Here is a 16,704-nt window from a genome sequence, read left to right as displayed (position 1 = left end):
GGAGGGCGATCGTTCAGGGTGGTGCGATGAGGAGCAGCATGCGTAAGCGGCCAATCGTTCAGGGTTGTGCGATGGCGAGCAGCATGCGCAGGTGAATGATCGCGTGAAAGGGTGCGATGGTGATCAGCATCTGCAGGAGGGCGATCGTTCAGGGTGGTGCGATGAGGAGCAGCATGCGTAAGCGGCCAATCGTTCAGGGTTGTGCGATGGCGAGCAGCATGCGCAGGTGAATGATCGCGTGAAAGGGTGCGATGGTGATCAGCATCTGCAGGAGGGCGATCGTTCAGGGTGGTGCGATGAGGAGCAGCATGCGTAAGCGGCCAATCGTTCAGGGTTGTGCGATGGCGAGCAGCATGCGCAGGTGAATGATCGCGTGAAAGGGTGCGATGGTGATCAGCATCTGCAGGAGGGCGATCGTTCAGGGTGGTGCGATGAGGAGCAGCATGCGTAAGCGGGCAATCGTTCAGGGTTGTGCGATGGCGAGCAGCATCTGCAGTTGAGGGTCGCGCGATGGCGGTCAGCATCTGCAGTTGAGGGTCGCGCGATGGCGGTCAGCATCTGCAGTTGAGGGTCGCGCGATGGCGGTCAGCAGCTGCAGTTGAGGGTCGCGCGATGGCGGTCAGCATCTGCAGTTGAGGGTCGCGCGATGGCGGTCAGCATCTGCAGTTGAGGGTCGCGCGATGGCGGTCAGCATCTGCAGTTGAGGGTCGCGCGATGGCGGTCAGCAGCTGCAGTTGAGGGTCGCGCGATGGCGGTCAGCATCTGCAGTTGAGGGTCGCGCGATGGCGGTCAGCATCTGCAGTTGAGGGTCGCGCGATGGCGGTCAGCATCTGCAGTTGAGGGTCGCGCGATGGCGGTCAGCAGCTGCAGTTGAGGGTCGCGCGATGGCGGTCAGCATCTGCAGTTGAGGGTCGCGCGATGGCGGTCAGCATCTGCAGTTGAGGGTCGCGCGATGGCGGTCAGCATCTGCAGTTGAGGGTCGCGCGATGGCGGTCAGCATCTGCAGTTGAGGGTCGCGCGATGGCGATCAGCATCCGCAGTTGAGCTAGTAGCTGGCGAACCATGTTCCTTCAGAAGTGTTGGAGAACGTTGGCGTGCCAGCTGTAACACACGTGGGCGATCTGGAGATCGCTGGCGAGCTGATGATCGCTGACGAGCTGACGATCGCTGACGAGCTGATGATCGCTGACGAGCTGATGATCGCTGACGAGCAGAAGGCTACGCGTGGAAGCCTGCGCAAAGAAGAAGAGTCCTTGACCCCGACCTGAACCGAAGTTCTAGATCGCGAGGGCGAACGTGGGCGCACAGGGCACGTAACAGGAACCACAGGGAAGATCATCTTGAAAGCGCTGACGAACAGGAGAGCGCTGACGAACAGAAGGGCGCGCAGGGAAACCCTGACACGCAAGGGAAGAACCCCCGTGGGGGCAACCCTTTGCCCCGAAGGGATCGTTGTCCGCCGGGAGACTGATGTCCGTCGGAAGACCGCTGTCCGTCGGGAAGACCGTTGTCCGTCGGGAAGACCGTTGCCCGTCGGAAGACGAGATTAGACTGCTGTCCATCTGCACCAAGACGGAAGATCGAGAAAAAGAAGTTGTAGGCTGCAAACGGAGATTCAAAAAGGCGCCTCAAGCACCCTTATAGGGAGATGAGAGGCCCTTACGACGAGGCGGACGGAGGGCCTTACGGCGAGGGAGGCCAACAGCAACAGAAGAAACCTCCGAAGAGGAGTCTCTATGAGTGTACTCTCTCGCGAACGAAAGAGAAACACTTCGTGGAAGAGACTGGTCAGCCAGTGACCTAAGAGGGGCAATCCTCCGAAGAGGAGCTCCTGCAGTTGCCCAGCTCCTTGAGCGAAACTGCAGGTGCGACCGCTCAGCACCAAGAGCATAGTCGCACGAAAAAAAGGCAAGAGAAGAACCCCCCAAAAGAGGAAAAGCTCAAGCCTGGACAGGAAAAAACTTCCCTCGGAAGGAAAGTTATCCGCCCAAGGAGGCAAGCCTCCTGACTGTTCTAAAATGAACTGGAGAGCTGTCCGTCGACACGGGAGTACTACCAGTAGAAGGAGACACGCCCCTGACGACAATACAAGGGGGGAGGCAGCAACAGCCGAATCCCCAGGACTCAACCAGACAGCTCACACCGTTGCTATATTACAGAAACGAACTAGATCGGTAACTGTAAAAAAATAAAACAAATAATATTAGTACACATTCATTCCCCCGGGAAGGCTCCGAAGAGGAATCCCGAGGAAAAGGAACAAGAATTACACAACAGGCACGTGCCCTCACAACCACTTACACTCGCGGAAGGAGAGCTGTAACCAAAACAGAATTATAACAATTATAATTATGTAACTATGTAATTATGTAATTTAAAAATGAATGAACACTAAAGAAAAAACGAAAACCCCGAAAGGAATCGTTCTACAAGCTGAAAAATTAACAACTACAATTAGATTCATAAACTAATTGAGACAAAATGTACGGCGTAGCAACCCCACCCACACGGGAAGGAAGCTACAAGGGCGTAGTAAAACATAGTAAAAGGGTGAACGACCTCAAGAGAGAGAGAGAGAGAAAGACCGAAGTCAAACTCGATCGCAACCCATAAAATTAGGCCGTGGTGGCCTAACTGCCGAGGCCTCCACGTAGATATCGTACACTACACACACACATCTGAAAAGGAAACTTACTTATTTCTATACTCAAATATATATACAAACATGAAAACATGTTTACATATATATTGAGTAAAAGAAAAGTAAGCGATTAAGTAAAGACAAAACAGACAATGGCTGCCAAGCGAGGACCAAGACAGACGTCTGTCACAGTCCGAGCCAAAAGTGAAAGTGAGTATTCACCTGTGTGTGAGGGGGAGGAGGGGTAGCTAGCTACCACTCCCCTACCCCCCCCGCTAACTAGCGCGGGGGTAATACACCCTCGTTAAATTCTAATGGCTCGCCATTTCAGCTACGCTAAAAGTAATACCCTTTGTAAATAGCGTGGTTTGTATTTCGGTTACGGAACAAACATAAATTCAATATCCATAAAGCTTATGGTCCTTTATTATCCACTAGAGAGGCTTGACCAAATACCCAAGAATAAGGAGGATCAACCATATTGTAATGTATTGCTAACCTTCAGAAAGTTGCAGTCCAACTGCGAGGCTACAGCTCGGGCTAGAAGGGTTTTCCCAGTACCAGGGGGACCATATAGTAAACAACCCTTTGGCGGTGAAATACCAACACGTTGGAAGAGTTCGGGGTTCAACAATGGTAATTCAATCACCTGGAAAAAATAAAACAATGGCAATTATAGTGATGTCCATGTTATTATTATTACTTGCTAAGCTACAACCCTAGTTGGAAAAGCAGGTTGATATAAGCCCAGGGGCCCAAACAGGGAAAATAGCCCAATGAGAAAAGGAAACAATATAAAATATTTTAAGAACAGTAACAACATTAAAATAAATATTTCCTATATCAACTATCAAAATTTTATCAAAAGAAGAGGAAGAAATATTAGATAAAATACAATACCCGAGTGTACCCCCCAAAAAAAAGAGAGAGAGAGAGAGAGAGAGAGAGAGAGAGAGAGAGAGAGAGAGAGAGAGAGAGAGAGAGAGAGAGAGAGAGAGAGAGAGAGAGAGAGAGAGAGAGAGAGAGAGAGAGAGAGAGAAATTGAATAGTAACACTACAGAAACTTCAAAATAATCTAATGCTATACTGTTGAACAATAAACCACAAATCCTCCACTTTCTAATTCTTCATTTGCCATCACAAAATACTTTCAAGAAGTTACATGAGAATGTTGTCTATTTTCTGCGATAAAATCTTGAATTACTGTACAGTGCCATTACTGAAGTACAGTATATAAAAAAGTATGCAGTGCTTAGTACAACAAACTAGAGGTAAAACAGTTACAGTATTTGTAAAGCAATCATCTAACCCTGGAAAGTAATCAAAATATCATTAACCAAATACTGTAGCCTAATTATTCTCAAATATTTAAATACATCTAAAATAATTTGAAAAAGACTAAATAAAGTTGTCTGAACTGTCTGGAATGTTCCCCTTCCCCCAAAGGGAATTACTAAGGTTAAAAACAAATTTGGATAGCTTCTTCACGTCATGAAAAATTAACCAGTTAGATGTGCTACTAAAATGACAAATTCGAAGATAATTTGCATTTTTCCTAACCATACAAACCTTAGCTATTTACAAAGGGTATTACTTTTAGCGTAGCTGAAATGGCGAGCCATTAGAATTTAACGAGGGTGTATTACCCCCGCGCTAGTTAGCGGGGGGGGTAGGGGAGTGGTAGCTAGCTACCCCTCCTCCCCCTCACACACAGGTGAATACTCACTTTCACTTAGAGGTAGGACTTGTCTTGGGGGACAGGGCTGGCAGGCAAATATGTGTAAATAGCTAAGGTTTGTATGGTTAGGAAAAATACAAATTATCTTCGAATTTGTCATTTGTTCCGTAACCGAAATACAAACCACGCTATTTACAAAGGGTGGCTTATCCCTTAGGAAGGGTGGAAAGTCCCCAGCCATACTGGCTTTGGCTTTACCCGGGGACTCAGAATCCGAGTGAGTCGCACTCGAGAAAAGGAGTCCCTGCACCTCACAAGTTCCTTGCTCCGCAAGGAACCATGTGGCCTACGTAAGCTTGTGTGTGAAGGAAGAAGTGTGACCCGTCCTAGGCAGTTGACCTGGAGTTCCAGAAGGAACTCTGGGTTAGGACGTTCCCAATACCACCTCGTCAGGGTATGGGGGACGCAACAGTATTGACTCAATACTCGGAACACAAGGAAGCATGGTTTACCTGCAGAGGTTCGAGGTCAGCTATGCAGAGACCAGGATGCTGCTTCCCCGTAGAGGGGATGATGAAGAAAGAAGTAAGGGCCAGACATACTTCTTTCGTTCATGCAGACTAAAACCTGATAACAATGCCCTCAACCTTCTGCTACCTGTCCAAAAAGGAGCCTGAGGTTAGACCAGCTGTTGTGTAGCCACCACAGAGCGATAGAAAACGTATCGAGACTCCTGTGGGTCACGCCCTGCAGGAAGCGGGCTGCGAAGGTCATCAGACGCTTCCAGACTCCAGCTTGTAGCACCTGCGTCACATAGTAGTATTACTCGAAGGCGAGGGACGTTGCGATGTATCCAACATCGTGCTGTAGGGCGACGTGACGGGGGAGGGTCTGAAGACAGGTCGAGATGAATGTCCTTGAGTCCGGGCTGAAGAGGTATACTGGTGACTCTCCCCCCATGTCCTCCTCCTTGTGTTCCCAAATCGGCTGCAACTGAGGACAAACTGCAGCTGTTCCCAGCGCTAACCTCTCGATTCCTTACTGGCAAGAAAGAGAAGGTCTTGGGACATCACACACAGAATGGAGACTCGAAATCTTGAATGAATCGGACCGAAGGGCCGGGACCCTCAGATTCTGAGTCTAGCCAACAACTCAGGAGCGAGCCTGAATGTTGCCTTCCCCTCTTCCTTAGAAAGGGGGGAGTAGTAAGAGACCAAGAAGATTGCTTACACACTGGCCGTGGCCAGAGTGAGCAGAAGACCCAAGGCGGAATACAATCCGAGGCCTGTCGTAAAAGGGTCTTGAGAAGATCTCTTAAAGGACTAAAAGTCCGAGCCATGCTCCAAGTTGGAGGTCTTCCTCCGACTAGGGCAGGGACGATCGTAGCTTCGCATGAGCGAGGATAGATCCAGCGGGCAGGAAAAAGTTATTCCTTTAAGCCTGAAGGTCAGGGAAAGGCTGAGCGACAGGCTTCATTGCCGAGAGCGGAAAGGAGTTTCCTCCCGCCGAAAGGCAATAAGACCGTTATTGCTGGAGAAGAGGCCTCAAGGGAAGAGGTATATCTCCCACGGCACCAACCACCTTAGACTCTTTACTTTGCCTGGGAGACCCCTGTGAATGACTATCGCAGATGACGCGACCTCCGTACCGCGACTGTAGCGGGTTGTCTCTTCTAGAGGAGGAAGCGTAGTGTCTCCAGGCATGAAGCCGAAGCGACGCCCCGGTTCGGGAGAGATGTTGCAGTGTGGTTGCTTGAGTAGTCTGCGCCGTGGGAGAAGCTCTCCCGGGAGTTCCGTCAGGGGAAGCAGAGGATCCAGAAACCGTTCTGCGCATAGTCCCAGTGGAGCTCTCCCATTGAAAGGTTGACAGACAACCTGGTCTTGAGACCCATTGTCCGCAGACAAAAAGGAGGGAAGACGCAGGCGTCGAAGTTGTCCCACCATCACCGGAATGCATCTTGCCAGAGTCTCGGGGTCTGAGACTGGGGGGGAAGACTTGCGGAAGCTTGAGGTTCCAAGCTGTCGCGATCAGGTCCCCCAGACCAGCACTTGCTGGTTACCCAAGGTCAAAGACCCCTAGGTACACTCTCTCTATGAGGCTCTGCTCGGATAGTCTGAGAGAAACATTCCCCTGCCTGGAATGAGAGAGCCGATGGTGGTATTGAGAGAATCTCAATCATCCCGGTATCTCTACTGCAAGATGTGAAGGTGTGAAAATGCGTCCCCTGCTGGTTAGCATGAAGTCGACGCGCAACGGGGCGACTCGGCAGGAGCTGTAGGATCTGAAGAGGGGCCAGACTAAGGCCCCTAAGCCTGCCTGAATGATGGAGAGGTATCCTTCAGGTCTTGACCATAGGCCTGGACCGGAACATGCCCCCCCCCCCCCTTTCCTTTGACGAGTCCGAGAACCGCATCAAGAATGTGGGGAAAGGACGAGAATATCCACTACCATCAAGAGGCTCCATAGATCAACACCCATTGCAGGTCTAATAGTTCCGCTGGTCCCATAGGGCCAGGGAGTCCGGTTAAACATTGCCTGAAGCCACCGGAACTTGGATCGCCCCACATGGAACTTATCCTGAGGCGACCGTTCGGACTATAGACGAGTCAATGAGGAAAGAAGAACTAGGAAACGTTCAAAGGTAGGGCTGAAAGCTCTGCTTGACTGAGAACAGGTACTGCGACTCTCCTCAGTCTTGCCACAGTCAACCGAAAGGAAGGCTCGGAGGATGTGGTAACAGAATCTGGCGTCCCCAGGTGGTCACCCATCCAAGTACCGACGTTGCTTAACCTCGCTGGACGGACGAGAAGCGGGGTTTCCAATGTGGTAAGGCGGTTGACTCAATATCATGGCCAGATACTCCAGATGTTGAGGCAGAGGAAGAGAAGGCTCCAAGCAAAATACCATGAGCCCACACTCAAGGTAAGCATCCGGAAGCCTGTCCCGGCGCTGAAGAAGGTCGAAACCCGAGCCTACCGGAGTTGACCAGCCCTTCAAACAGCAGAGGAGGCGGAAGCCTGCACCTGAGCGGCCAAGAGGAAGGCAGGGAGAGTTCTCTGGGGAAACAAACCTGCTATGCCACGGCGGGATAGCCACACTGCATCATAAGCAGGAATACTTGCAGTCTAGGCTGAATTCGACGAGCACCCTGGAAGATGGATGGAATGGAAGCTGAAAGTACCCGTCCTTCCGATCCAGGGTTTAAGGAGTCCTGTCGCCTCGTTACCAGTCTGATCGATTCTGCTGGTCTACGCTGGCCGAAGTTTGTTCGACAAACTTGATCAGGGCTGAGAGGTCGACTATGGACATCCCCTCTCAGATCCTTCCTTACAAGAAAGGATCGACTGAGAGGGCCGGGGGTGAAGCCGTCGATGATCCTAAGGAAGACCTTCGCCTAAGGTATGGATCATTCTGCCCAACCGGGCAACTCTGCTGACGCTATGGCATAGAGGTTCAGAGACACTGAATTCGCTGACAGAGACGGCAGGCGCGATATCCTTGGCCGATCACAGAGATTGTGCGGGAATGGGCATCGGGAAGCTGTCATTCGGATGAGTAATCTTAAGCATCCTCCCAGCAAAAAACCTGCAATCCTAGAGTTCGTGAACTCCTTTTAGGACTATGCCCCCCCGGGGGAGTCTCCCGTGCCATCTGTTCCTGACAGGAGGAAACTGCAATTGGACACCTTGTCCCAGTTGTCGTAGCCGATAACTTAGGCCGACGTGGTTGAAAGAAAAGGGCGCTGGAGCCCTGCAGAGTCTGGAAGAAAGCGCCTTGGAGGAGTGAAACCGGAAGTCGATTTACTCCGCACAGCAGCTGTCTAAGTCTCTGTCCTTGGGCACAAACAAACTCTTCTCAAGGATGGAAGGGTGTCTGAGGTCGTCGACCTCCACAGATGAGACACCCGAAGGAAGCCCTCAGTCAGCGCGTCCAAATGGTACAACATCGAGCTTGTCCGCAAGTTAGATACTTAACGACGAAAGGCCAAGGTGCCTGAGCTCGAGAGGAGGAAAGTACCCTTGATCTTCCTGTAGCTTCCTTGAACCAAACCTCGGGCCGTAACCGAGGAGGGAAAGAACCTGGTAAGCTCCCAGAGGAAGAGGTAAGCAGTCACCCCTTGTCCGATGGAAAAATCTCGAACGGAAAGCCCCCCCCGCCAAAAATCCTTCCAGGGAATGACGGGGAAGGGCTAACCCAGGTTCAGGAATAGAGGAGTGTTGCTCAGATCTCCCTTAGGTTTCTCCTATTCTTGCAAGTGCCATGCTCAGTGTTTACGGGGTGAGGCAGTGTTCTGGAAATACGCTCCAGAAGAACTCGCCAGGCTGGTCATGCTGCGAAAACCCCATTGGGAATCGTGGTCGCAATTGCCCTGGAGCTCGCGCGACGGGAATTCCTGGTGGTCGGCGAGCGATAACCCATAGACGAGCAATGGATACTGCAAGAAATAAGCCGACATTTGTGCGAAGAAACACTGTAGGTTCGCGCGACGGAACACCATCCGTCTGCGCGATGGAAAAAACCGTTGGTTCGCGCGTGGGCGAACATTGGAGAGCATGAGCGTAGACGTGCAGGCACGTGGGCGTGTGGGCGTGCAGGCGAGCGGTCGCGCGGTTGCACGGGCCAGCGGTCGCGCGGTTGCACGGGCCAGCGGTCGCGCGGTTGCACGGGCCAGCGGTCGCGCGGTTGCACGGGCCAGCGGTCGCGCGGTTGCACGGGCCAGCGGTCGCGCGGTTGCACGGGCCAGCGGTCGCGCGGTTGCACGGGCCAGCGGTCGCGCGGTTGCACGGGCCAGCGGTCGCGCGGTTGCACGGGCCAGCGGTCGCGCGGTTGCACGGGCCAGCGGTCGCGCGGTTGCACGGGCCAGCGGTCGCGCGGTTGCACGGGCCAGCGGTCGCGCGGTTGCACGGGCCAGCGGTCGCGCGGTCGCGCGGGATAGCGGTCGCGCGGTCGCGCGGGATAGCGGTCGCGCGGTCGCGCGGGCGAGCGGTCGCGCGGTTGCACGGGCGAGCGGTCGTGAGGGTGGGCAGGTGGATGAGAGCGAGTCCGAGGCGGCGAACGCAAGCGTTAGCGCGATGGCGAGGAAACGCGCTGCCGCGTGGGCGAGGAAGACCGCTGGCGATATGGATCAACAAGCGATCGGTGGTGAGCGCTAACGCGCAGGTTGGCGATGGAGCGTTGTGTTATGCCGACGCGATGGTCGAGCAGTATGCGCAGGTGAGCGATCGTGCGTTGGCGAGCAGTATGCGAAGGTGAGCGATCGCGAGCAGTGATCAGCATGCGCCGGGTCGCGCGATGGTGATCAGTATGCGCAGGGTCGCGTGATGGTGATGAGCATGCCAGGGTCGTGCGATGGCGATCAGCATGCGCAGGTGTGCGGTCGCGCAATGGCGAACAGCATCTGCAGGTGGGCGATCGCGTGATGGCGAACAGCATAAGCAGTTGAGGGTCGCGCGATGGTGATCAGCATGCGCAGGGTTGAGCGATGGTGATCAGCATCCGCAGGTGTGCGGTCGCGCGATGGCGATCAGCATCCGCAGTTGAGGGTCGTGCGATGGCGATCAGCATCCGCAGTTGAGGGTCGCGCGATGGCGATCAGCATCCGCAGTTGAGGGTCGCGCGATGGCGATCTGCATCCGCAGTTGAGGGTCGCGCGATGGCGATCAGCATCCGCAGTTGAGGGTCGCGCGATGGCGATCAGCATCCGCAGTTGAGGGTCGCGCGATGGCGATCAGCATCCGCAGTTGAGGGTCGCGCGATGGCGATCAGCATCCGCAGTTGAGGGTCGCGCGATGGCGATCAGCATCCGCAGTTGAGGGTCGCGCGATGGCGATCAGCATCCGCAGTTGAGGGTCGCGCGATGGCGATCAGCATCCGCAGTTGAGGGTCGCGCGATGGCGATCAGCATCCGCAGTTGAGGGTCGCGCGATGGCGATCAGCATCCGCAGTTGAGGGTCGCGCGATGGCGATCAGCATCCGCAGTTGAGGGTCGCGCGATGGCGATCAGCATGCGCAGGTGAGCTAGTAGCTGGCGAACCATGTTCCTTCAGAAGTGTTGGAGAACGTTGGCGTGCCGGCTGTAACACACGTGGGCGATCCGGAGATCGCTGGCGAGCTGATGATCGCTGGCGGGCTGATGATCGCTGGCGGGCTGATGATCGCTGACGAGCTGATGATCGCTGGCGAGCTGATGATTGCTGGCGAGCTGATGATCGCTGACGAGCTGATGATCGCTGACGAGCAGAAGGCTACGCGTGGAAGCCTGCGTAAAGAAGAAGAGTTCTTGACCCCGACCTGAACCGAAGTTCTAGATCGCGAGGGCGAACGTGGGCGCACAGGGCGCGTAACTGGAACCAACAGGAACCGCAGGGAAGATCATCTTGAAAGCGCTGACGAACAGGAGAGCGCTGATGAGCAGAAGGGCGCGCAGGGAAACCCTGACACGCAAGGGAAGAACCCCCGTGGGGGCAACCCTTTGCCCCGAAGGGATCGTTGTCCGCCGGGAGACTGATGTCCGTCGGAAGACCGCTGTCCGTCGGGAAGACCGTTGTCCATCGGGAAGACCGTTGCCCGTCGGAAGACGAGATCAGACTGTTGTCCATCTGCACCAAGGCGGAAGATCGAGAAAAAGGAGTTGTAGGCTGCAAACGGAGATCCAAAAAGGCGCCTCAAGCACCCTTATAGGGAGATAAGAGGCCCTTACGACGAGGCGGACGGTGGGCCTTACGGCGAGGGAGGCCGACAGCAACAGCAACAGAAGAAACCTCCGAAGAGGAGTCTCTATGAGTGTACTCTCTCGCGAACGAAAGAGAAACACTTCGTGGAAGAGACTGGTCAGCCAGTGACCTAAAAGGAGCAATCCTCCGAAGAGGAGCTCCTGCAGTTGTCCAGCCCCTTGAGCGAAACTGCAGGTGCAACCGCTCAGCACCAAGAGCATAGTCGCACGAAAAAAAGGCAAGAGAAGCACCCCCCAAAAGGGGAAAAACTCAAGCCTGGACAGGAAAAACTTCCCTCGGAAGGAAAGTTATCCGCCCAAGGAGGCAAGCCTCCTGAGTGTTCTAAAATGAACTGGAGAGCTGTCCGTCGTCAAGGGAGTACCACCAGTCGAAGGAGACACGCCCCTGACGAAAATACAAGGGGGGAGGCAGCAACAGCCGAATCCCCAGGACTCAACCAGACAGCTCACACCGTTGCTATATTACAGAAACGAACTAGATCGGTAACTGTAAAAAAATAAAACAAATAATATTAGTACACATTCATTCCCCCGGGAAGGCTCCGAAGAGGAATCCCGAGGGAAAGGAACAAGAATTACACAACAGGCACGTGCCCTCACAACCACTTACACTCGCGGAAGGAGAGCTGTAACCAAAGCAGAATTATAACAATTATAATTATGTAACTATGTAATTATGTAATTTAAAAAAGAATGAACACTAAAGAAAGAACGAAAACCCCGAAAGGAATCGTTCTACAAGCTGAAAAACAAAAAACAACTACAATTAGATTCATAACTAATTGAGACAAACGTACGGCGTAGCAACCCCCCACACGGAAAGGAAGCTAGGCTACAAGGGCGTAGTAACACGTAGTAAAAGGGTGAACGACCTCAAGAGAGAGAGAGAGAGAGAAAGACATAAGTCAAACTCGATCGCCACCCATAAAAATACGCCGTGGTGGCCTAACTGCCGAGGCCTCCACGTAGATATCGTACAGTACACTACACACACACATCTGAAAAGGAAACTTACTTATTTCTATACTCAAATATATATACAAACATGAAAACATGTTTACATATATATTGAGTAAATGAAAAGTAAGCGATTAAGTAAAGACAAAACAGACAATGGCTGCCAAGCGAGGACCAAGACAGAGACGTCTGTCACAGTCCGAGCCAAAAGTGAAAGTGAGTATTCACCTGTGTGTGAGGGGGAGGAGGGGTAGCTAGCTACCACTCCCCTACCCCCCCGCTAACTAGCGCGGGGGTAATACACCCTCGTTAAATTCTAATGGCTCGCCATTTCAGCTACGCTAAAAGTAATACCCTTTGTAAATAGCGTGGTTTGTATTTCGGTTACGGAACAATGACTAATTTTGACAATAGAAAGATATTATTGTACCTTTGCAAAATGTGCTACAAACATTTGGAATTGAAAAAGATTAGTGAGTCAGTTTCATAGAGAACACATCAAATTTTGCATCACTTTCCAAAGAAAAAAAATTCATAAAATTTTTCCAAAAAATTATACAACTCAACATATCTAATCAAGTAAACTATAATATAATGATTTGAATACAAGTTAAAAATAAAGAATTTCAATTGAATTAAGGTGGGTTTATGACATGTTATAACTTTTTCTATCCAAGTGATTGGTTCTTTGAGGTCAAATTTGAGTAAAGTAGAGCTAAGGCATAAGCAGAGAAGTACATGAGGCATAATAAAGTCTGGAGAAGATCACTGATGATAAAAGGCAGGGAAAAGGGTAAAACAGTGAATATACCGGTAACTCCAAGGTACATAAAGAAATACACAGGAAGCAAGAAAATATAACACTAAACAATAAAAGAACTACAATGACCTACAAAAAAAAAAACATTGGAAATACATTAACCAAAACAAAAAGTTCATAAAACTGTACCATTCCAAAGATACAAAAATGGAAAATGTACTTGTAAATTTACATGAAAATCTCCTCTTACCTCTCTCAATTCTCTAATCTGTTCAGCTAGACCACCAATCTGGTTATAGGTTACATCACCGGGATCTTCGTGGCTCATGTTATAAACCAAGGGGTCAACTTCACGGGGTAAATATCTCATAATAGTGAGAGTTGTCATATCCAAAGCCACACGAGTACCAGACTACAAAGATAAAATTAATCATGTATTTAAGAGTAAATTTATGTTGATTGAAAATATAAACAACAAATTTTAAAAGAAATTTGTGTTTCCTAATCATGCAATATGTGTCTTTTATGTGTAATATTTCAACAAAATTGGAACAGCCATTAAAATTCAACAAGGTAATTACTATAACTACCACCAGGTGGCAGGTAAGCCACACCCACCTATCAGTCAGCAAGCCTAGCACTTTCAACCTAAGGCCTGGGACTTGCACGATGGTTAATGGGTGAAATGTAAACTAAATGACTAAGGTTTGCATAACTGGGAAAAATATATCATTACTTTTAAAAAAAATACAAACAATCATACTTTAATAGGGGAATCCTCCTTAGGAGGGAAGAAGTCCAAATAAACTAAATACTAGTTGGACCTGGACCACTGAAGGGCCCCTGAAGGTAACTGTTTGGTGGATAAGGGAGTCATTGCTAGCCTTCCACTTCTCCACCCTTACCTCTGTGTCCATCTGAGGAAAGAGAGAGTCTTCAGAAGTGAGGCATTCCTAAAATCAAATGTCACCTCTATACCAACTTGCCTGGAGAATCATGAAACTGCATCCCTCCTGCACAGGGACCCAGTTAGCCTATTGGTTAGCTGACCTGGTTTGCCATGAAGGTTACCACCATCTCACCGGACAGAACCAACTTACTGTACTTTGCCAACAAAATAGGAAACTGCACTGAACCACTAGTCAATCCAGGAAGCCACCTAGAGTCTGGCTATAAAAGAAGATTCCATGATAGTAGACAGTGCCTTCAAGCAAACCTGCCAGAAATCCAGACACTGCAGGATCAATGCTAAAAGGAGACAGGTTTGCACCCTCAGGTATGAACAATATTCACTATTGAAAGTGAGAGAGGCAGGATCTTGCTCAACCAGATAGGACAGTATTAAATTCTCAGGCTTGGTGATCTGAGTATTCGCATTGTCCAAGGCCAAGCGAGCATGTTCAAAACATTGTTCCTTGAGGAGAGCTGAAAAGCTAATTAGTTACTGTAGAACCCACTGTCACAGGAGCCTTGGTAGCCTCTCTAAGTTTACTACACTCACGTATGAGTGCAAGAACGCCAAAAAGCCTTCAGTCTCGGGATTCTCCGGCTCAGTTGATGCTGGACCAAAGTTGGTTGTCACTGGAGCATAGAAAACCAAAGACACCTCCTCCCATGCAGGAAACACTTCAAGAAATAATTCTTTCCTCACAGAGTATGTACAATCCGGTCCAAGATAGAAACTGTGAGAGTACCCTGAAGAGGATGAAGGGGGCCTGATCGATGATCGGCCTTCCCTTCAGAGACAAACTGCTTATGGAACTTGTGCCCCCAGAGACTGACAAAGTACAGAGTATCTTAGCCTCTGTGGTGCGTAATGGTGAGCGAGATATCAGTTGTGTCGTTACCATATCACAATCACATGAGAGAATGTATTATTGCTCTTAAAAGCAGATAGACTGATTGCAGGTTTCTTTTCCCCACCATGAGCCAATTATTCTCCCTTCAAAACTTAAGTATCCTCAAGGAGAGATACAGAGTGTACCTTTAGTGTCCAAAAGAGAGGAGAGAAGATAGGAGACAGTATGTCGAGTGACGTCGAATGAAAAGGAGCTATAAAACTTCTTCGGCATCAGTTTTGGCATTGCCATAGCTGATGCCGATTCTATCTTAGCCTTATTCTTTTTCCTAACAAACTCAACATACTGCAGAGGCAGCCACGACCTACACTCATCACATGTCCTTTGTTATATATAAAAAAAAGGGCATTGTGGGGATCTACAGCCAGTTTTGACAAAGCTTCCCTACTTCTTACCAGGTTTATCCATATAGCTACAGGTCTATGCATTTCTCCATTTACAACGAAAATATAAAGAAAGAATATTACAGCTAAATTTGAGAGGTAGCAAGACTACATGTGTAATGCTTGCAGTCAAAATCATACCTGCTAGTCTTGTTGATTGTCTAGTGGGCTCCACCCGTTGGTAATTATAACTTACCTTGTTAAATTTCAATGGCCAAGCCATCTTCGCTGAAGTCATACTTAATGGTTTGTATTCGTGCAGGAACAAATAATAATGCTGCCTCAAAGACAAAATAATATACCGTAATTGATGATAAAAGTATTCGTCACATAAACAACTATGCATATACTTAAATTCTTAAAAACCACTAAATTCATCACAAATTTATAAAACATAAGCTAAATTATCATTCAAATAGGAATGACCTAAAAAATGATATTTTGATTATAAAATAAATTTTTGGGCTCAAGCCATGGCGTCCTGATGGAAGGTTCCTGTTTGGTAGCTTCCTTGGGTATAAGACTACTAAGATATTCCCAGAGAATTTAACTACAGGTTATCACAGAATTCTAACTTCTGGAGCGAGTATCTCAAAGGTTTCCCTTTAAGACATCGTAATACAACAGGGGACACGCATGTCTGAACGTGCCACATAGCTATCTCCACCCCGAACAGAGTTAATGCTTCGGTGTGTAAGGGCTGAGAATAGCTGGGAGCCGTTCCACAGCTAATCTCACTCGTGGCTACTACTGATACTCGAGACGTAAACAAACGGACGCCATTGCTCTAATGACGTCACGCGCGTCTTTATCCTTTGTTTAGTAGCTGCCCTACTTAGACGGATTTTCCCTTGTGTTAACTTTATCGCTTTGCATCTTCGCTATGTCGTTACCTTCAGCCTCGCCTTCTTCTGGAAAGTTGAGTACAAGGTTCCAGTATTGTTTAATTAAGCTCTGGCCGTAAAGTAAATATTATTTTGCGAAATAATTGATGTTTTGTGGCAGAGCTGTGCCCCTACCGGACCCGCCATTTTATGGCGTCGTTGTTGTTTTGCATGTCTTATTTAGTTAGCCACAACAACGCTTCCGGCATTATATACTAATCGAATACATTAGTTTATTTAGTCTTCATAGCTAGGAACTTTTATATCGTGTTTAGACGCTTTTTATCGGTCATCGATTGACCTCATACCAGTCGGCTACTATAGCCCCCAGGCCAGGAGCCTACATACAAGTGTTCATGCATGATTTATTAGTGATCCTAGACTAAGTTATGAAGATAGTGGCATTATTATTTTACAATACTTTTGACTAGTGATGCAAATGTTTTCGCCTTCAGGGACCATATAGGGGATAGGCTAGTCAGTGATTCTTTCTAGCCTAACCTAACCTTAGGACCCCTATATGCTTCCTTCATCCCCTGCCTTGGCATTCCCTCTATTTAGCCTTGATCCCTTTTCTGAGTAAAGGGATTAATTGTCTAATAGAGTATTTATATCGCCTCTCAGTCCTCCCTAAAGGAATGAACCCCCTTTAGGATTGCGTCTGAGAGTGAGGTTAGGCTAGCCTACCTCTATGGCTAGGATAGTCTATGACTTTCCTGCGATAGCGATATGTCTTCTTCCTTGCCTAGTTCAGGACTTTTAGCCCTGCTCTAGGTCGGGTTAGGAAGGTTTCTCTGTTCCATGCTGAA

The 16,704-nt window shown here is 49.5% G+C and overlaps 1 protein-coding gene across 2 annotated transcripts in view; it reads right to left on the bottom strand.

Annotated features, from left to right (window-relative positions):
- The window catches only part of LOC137614378 (26S proteasome regulatory subunit 10B), a 74,212-nt gene that overhangs the window by 40,640 nt on the left and 16,868 nt on the right, over positions 1–16,704 (bottom strand). For both annotated transcript variants that reach the window (XM_068344167.1, XM_068344166.1), the window contains exons 3-4: positions 13,020–13,181; positions 3,141–3,290 (exon numbers count right to left, since the gene is read on the bottom strand). In XM_068344167.1, coding sequence (XP_068200268.1) covers positions 3,141–3,290; positions 13,020–13,181 — 312 coding nt within the window. The remainder of the gene's footprint in view (positions 1–3,140; positions 3,291–13,019; positions 13,182–16,704) is intronic.

Source organism: Palaemon carinicauda, chromosome 20, assembly GCF_036898095.1.
Source record: "Palaemon carinicauda isolate YSFRI2023 chromosome 20, ASM3689809v2, whole genome shotgun sequence".
In the NCBI taxonomy this organism is placed as follows: Eukaryota; Metazoa; Arthropoda; class Malacostraca; order Decapoda; family Palaemonidae; genus Palaemon; species Palaemon carinicauda.
The sequence above is the reverse complement of the archived record's forward strand: the minus strand, read 5'-3'. Positions and strand labels throughout refer to the sequence as shown.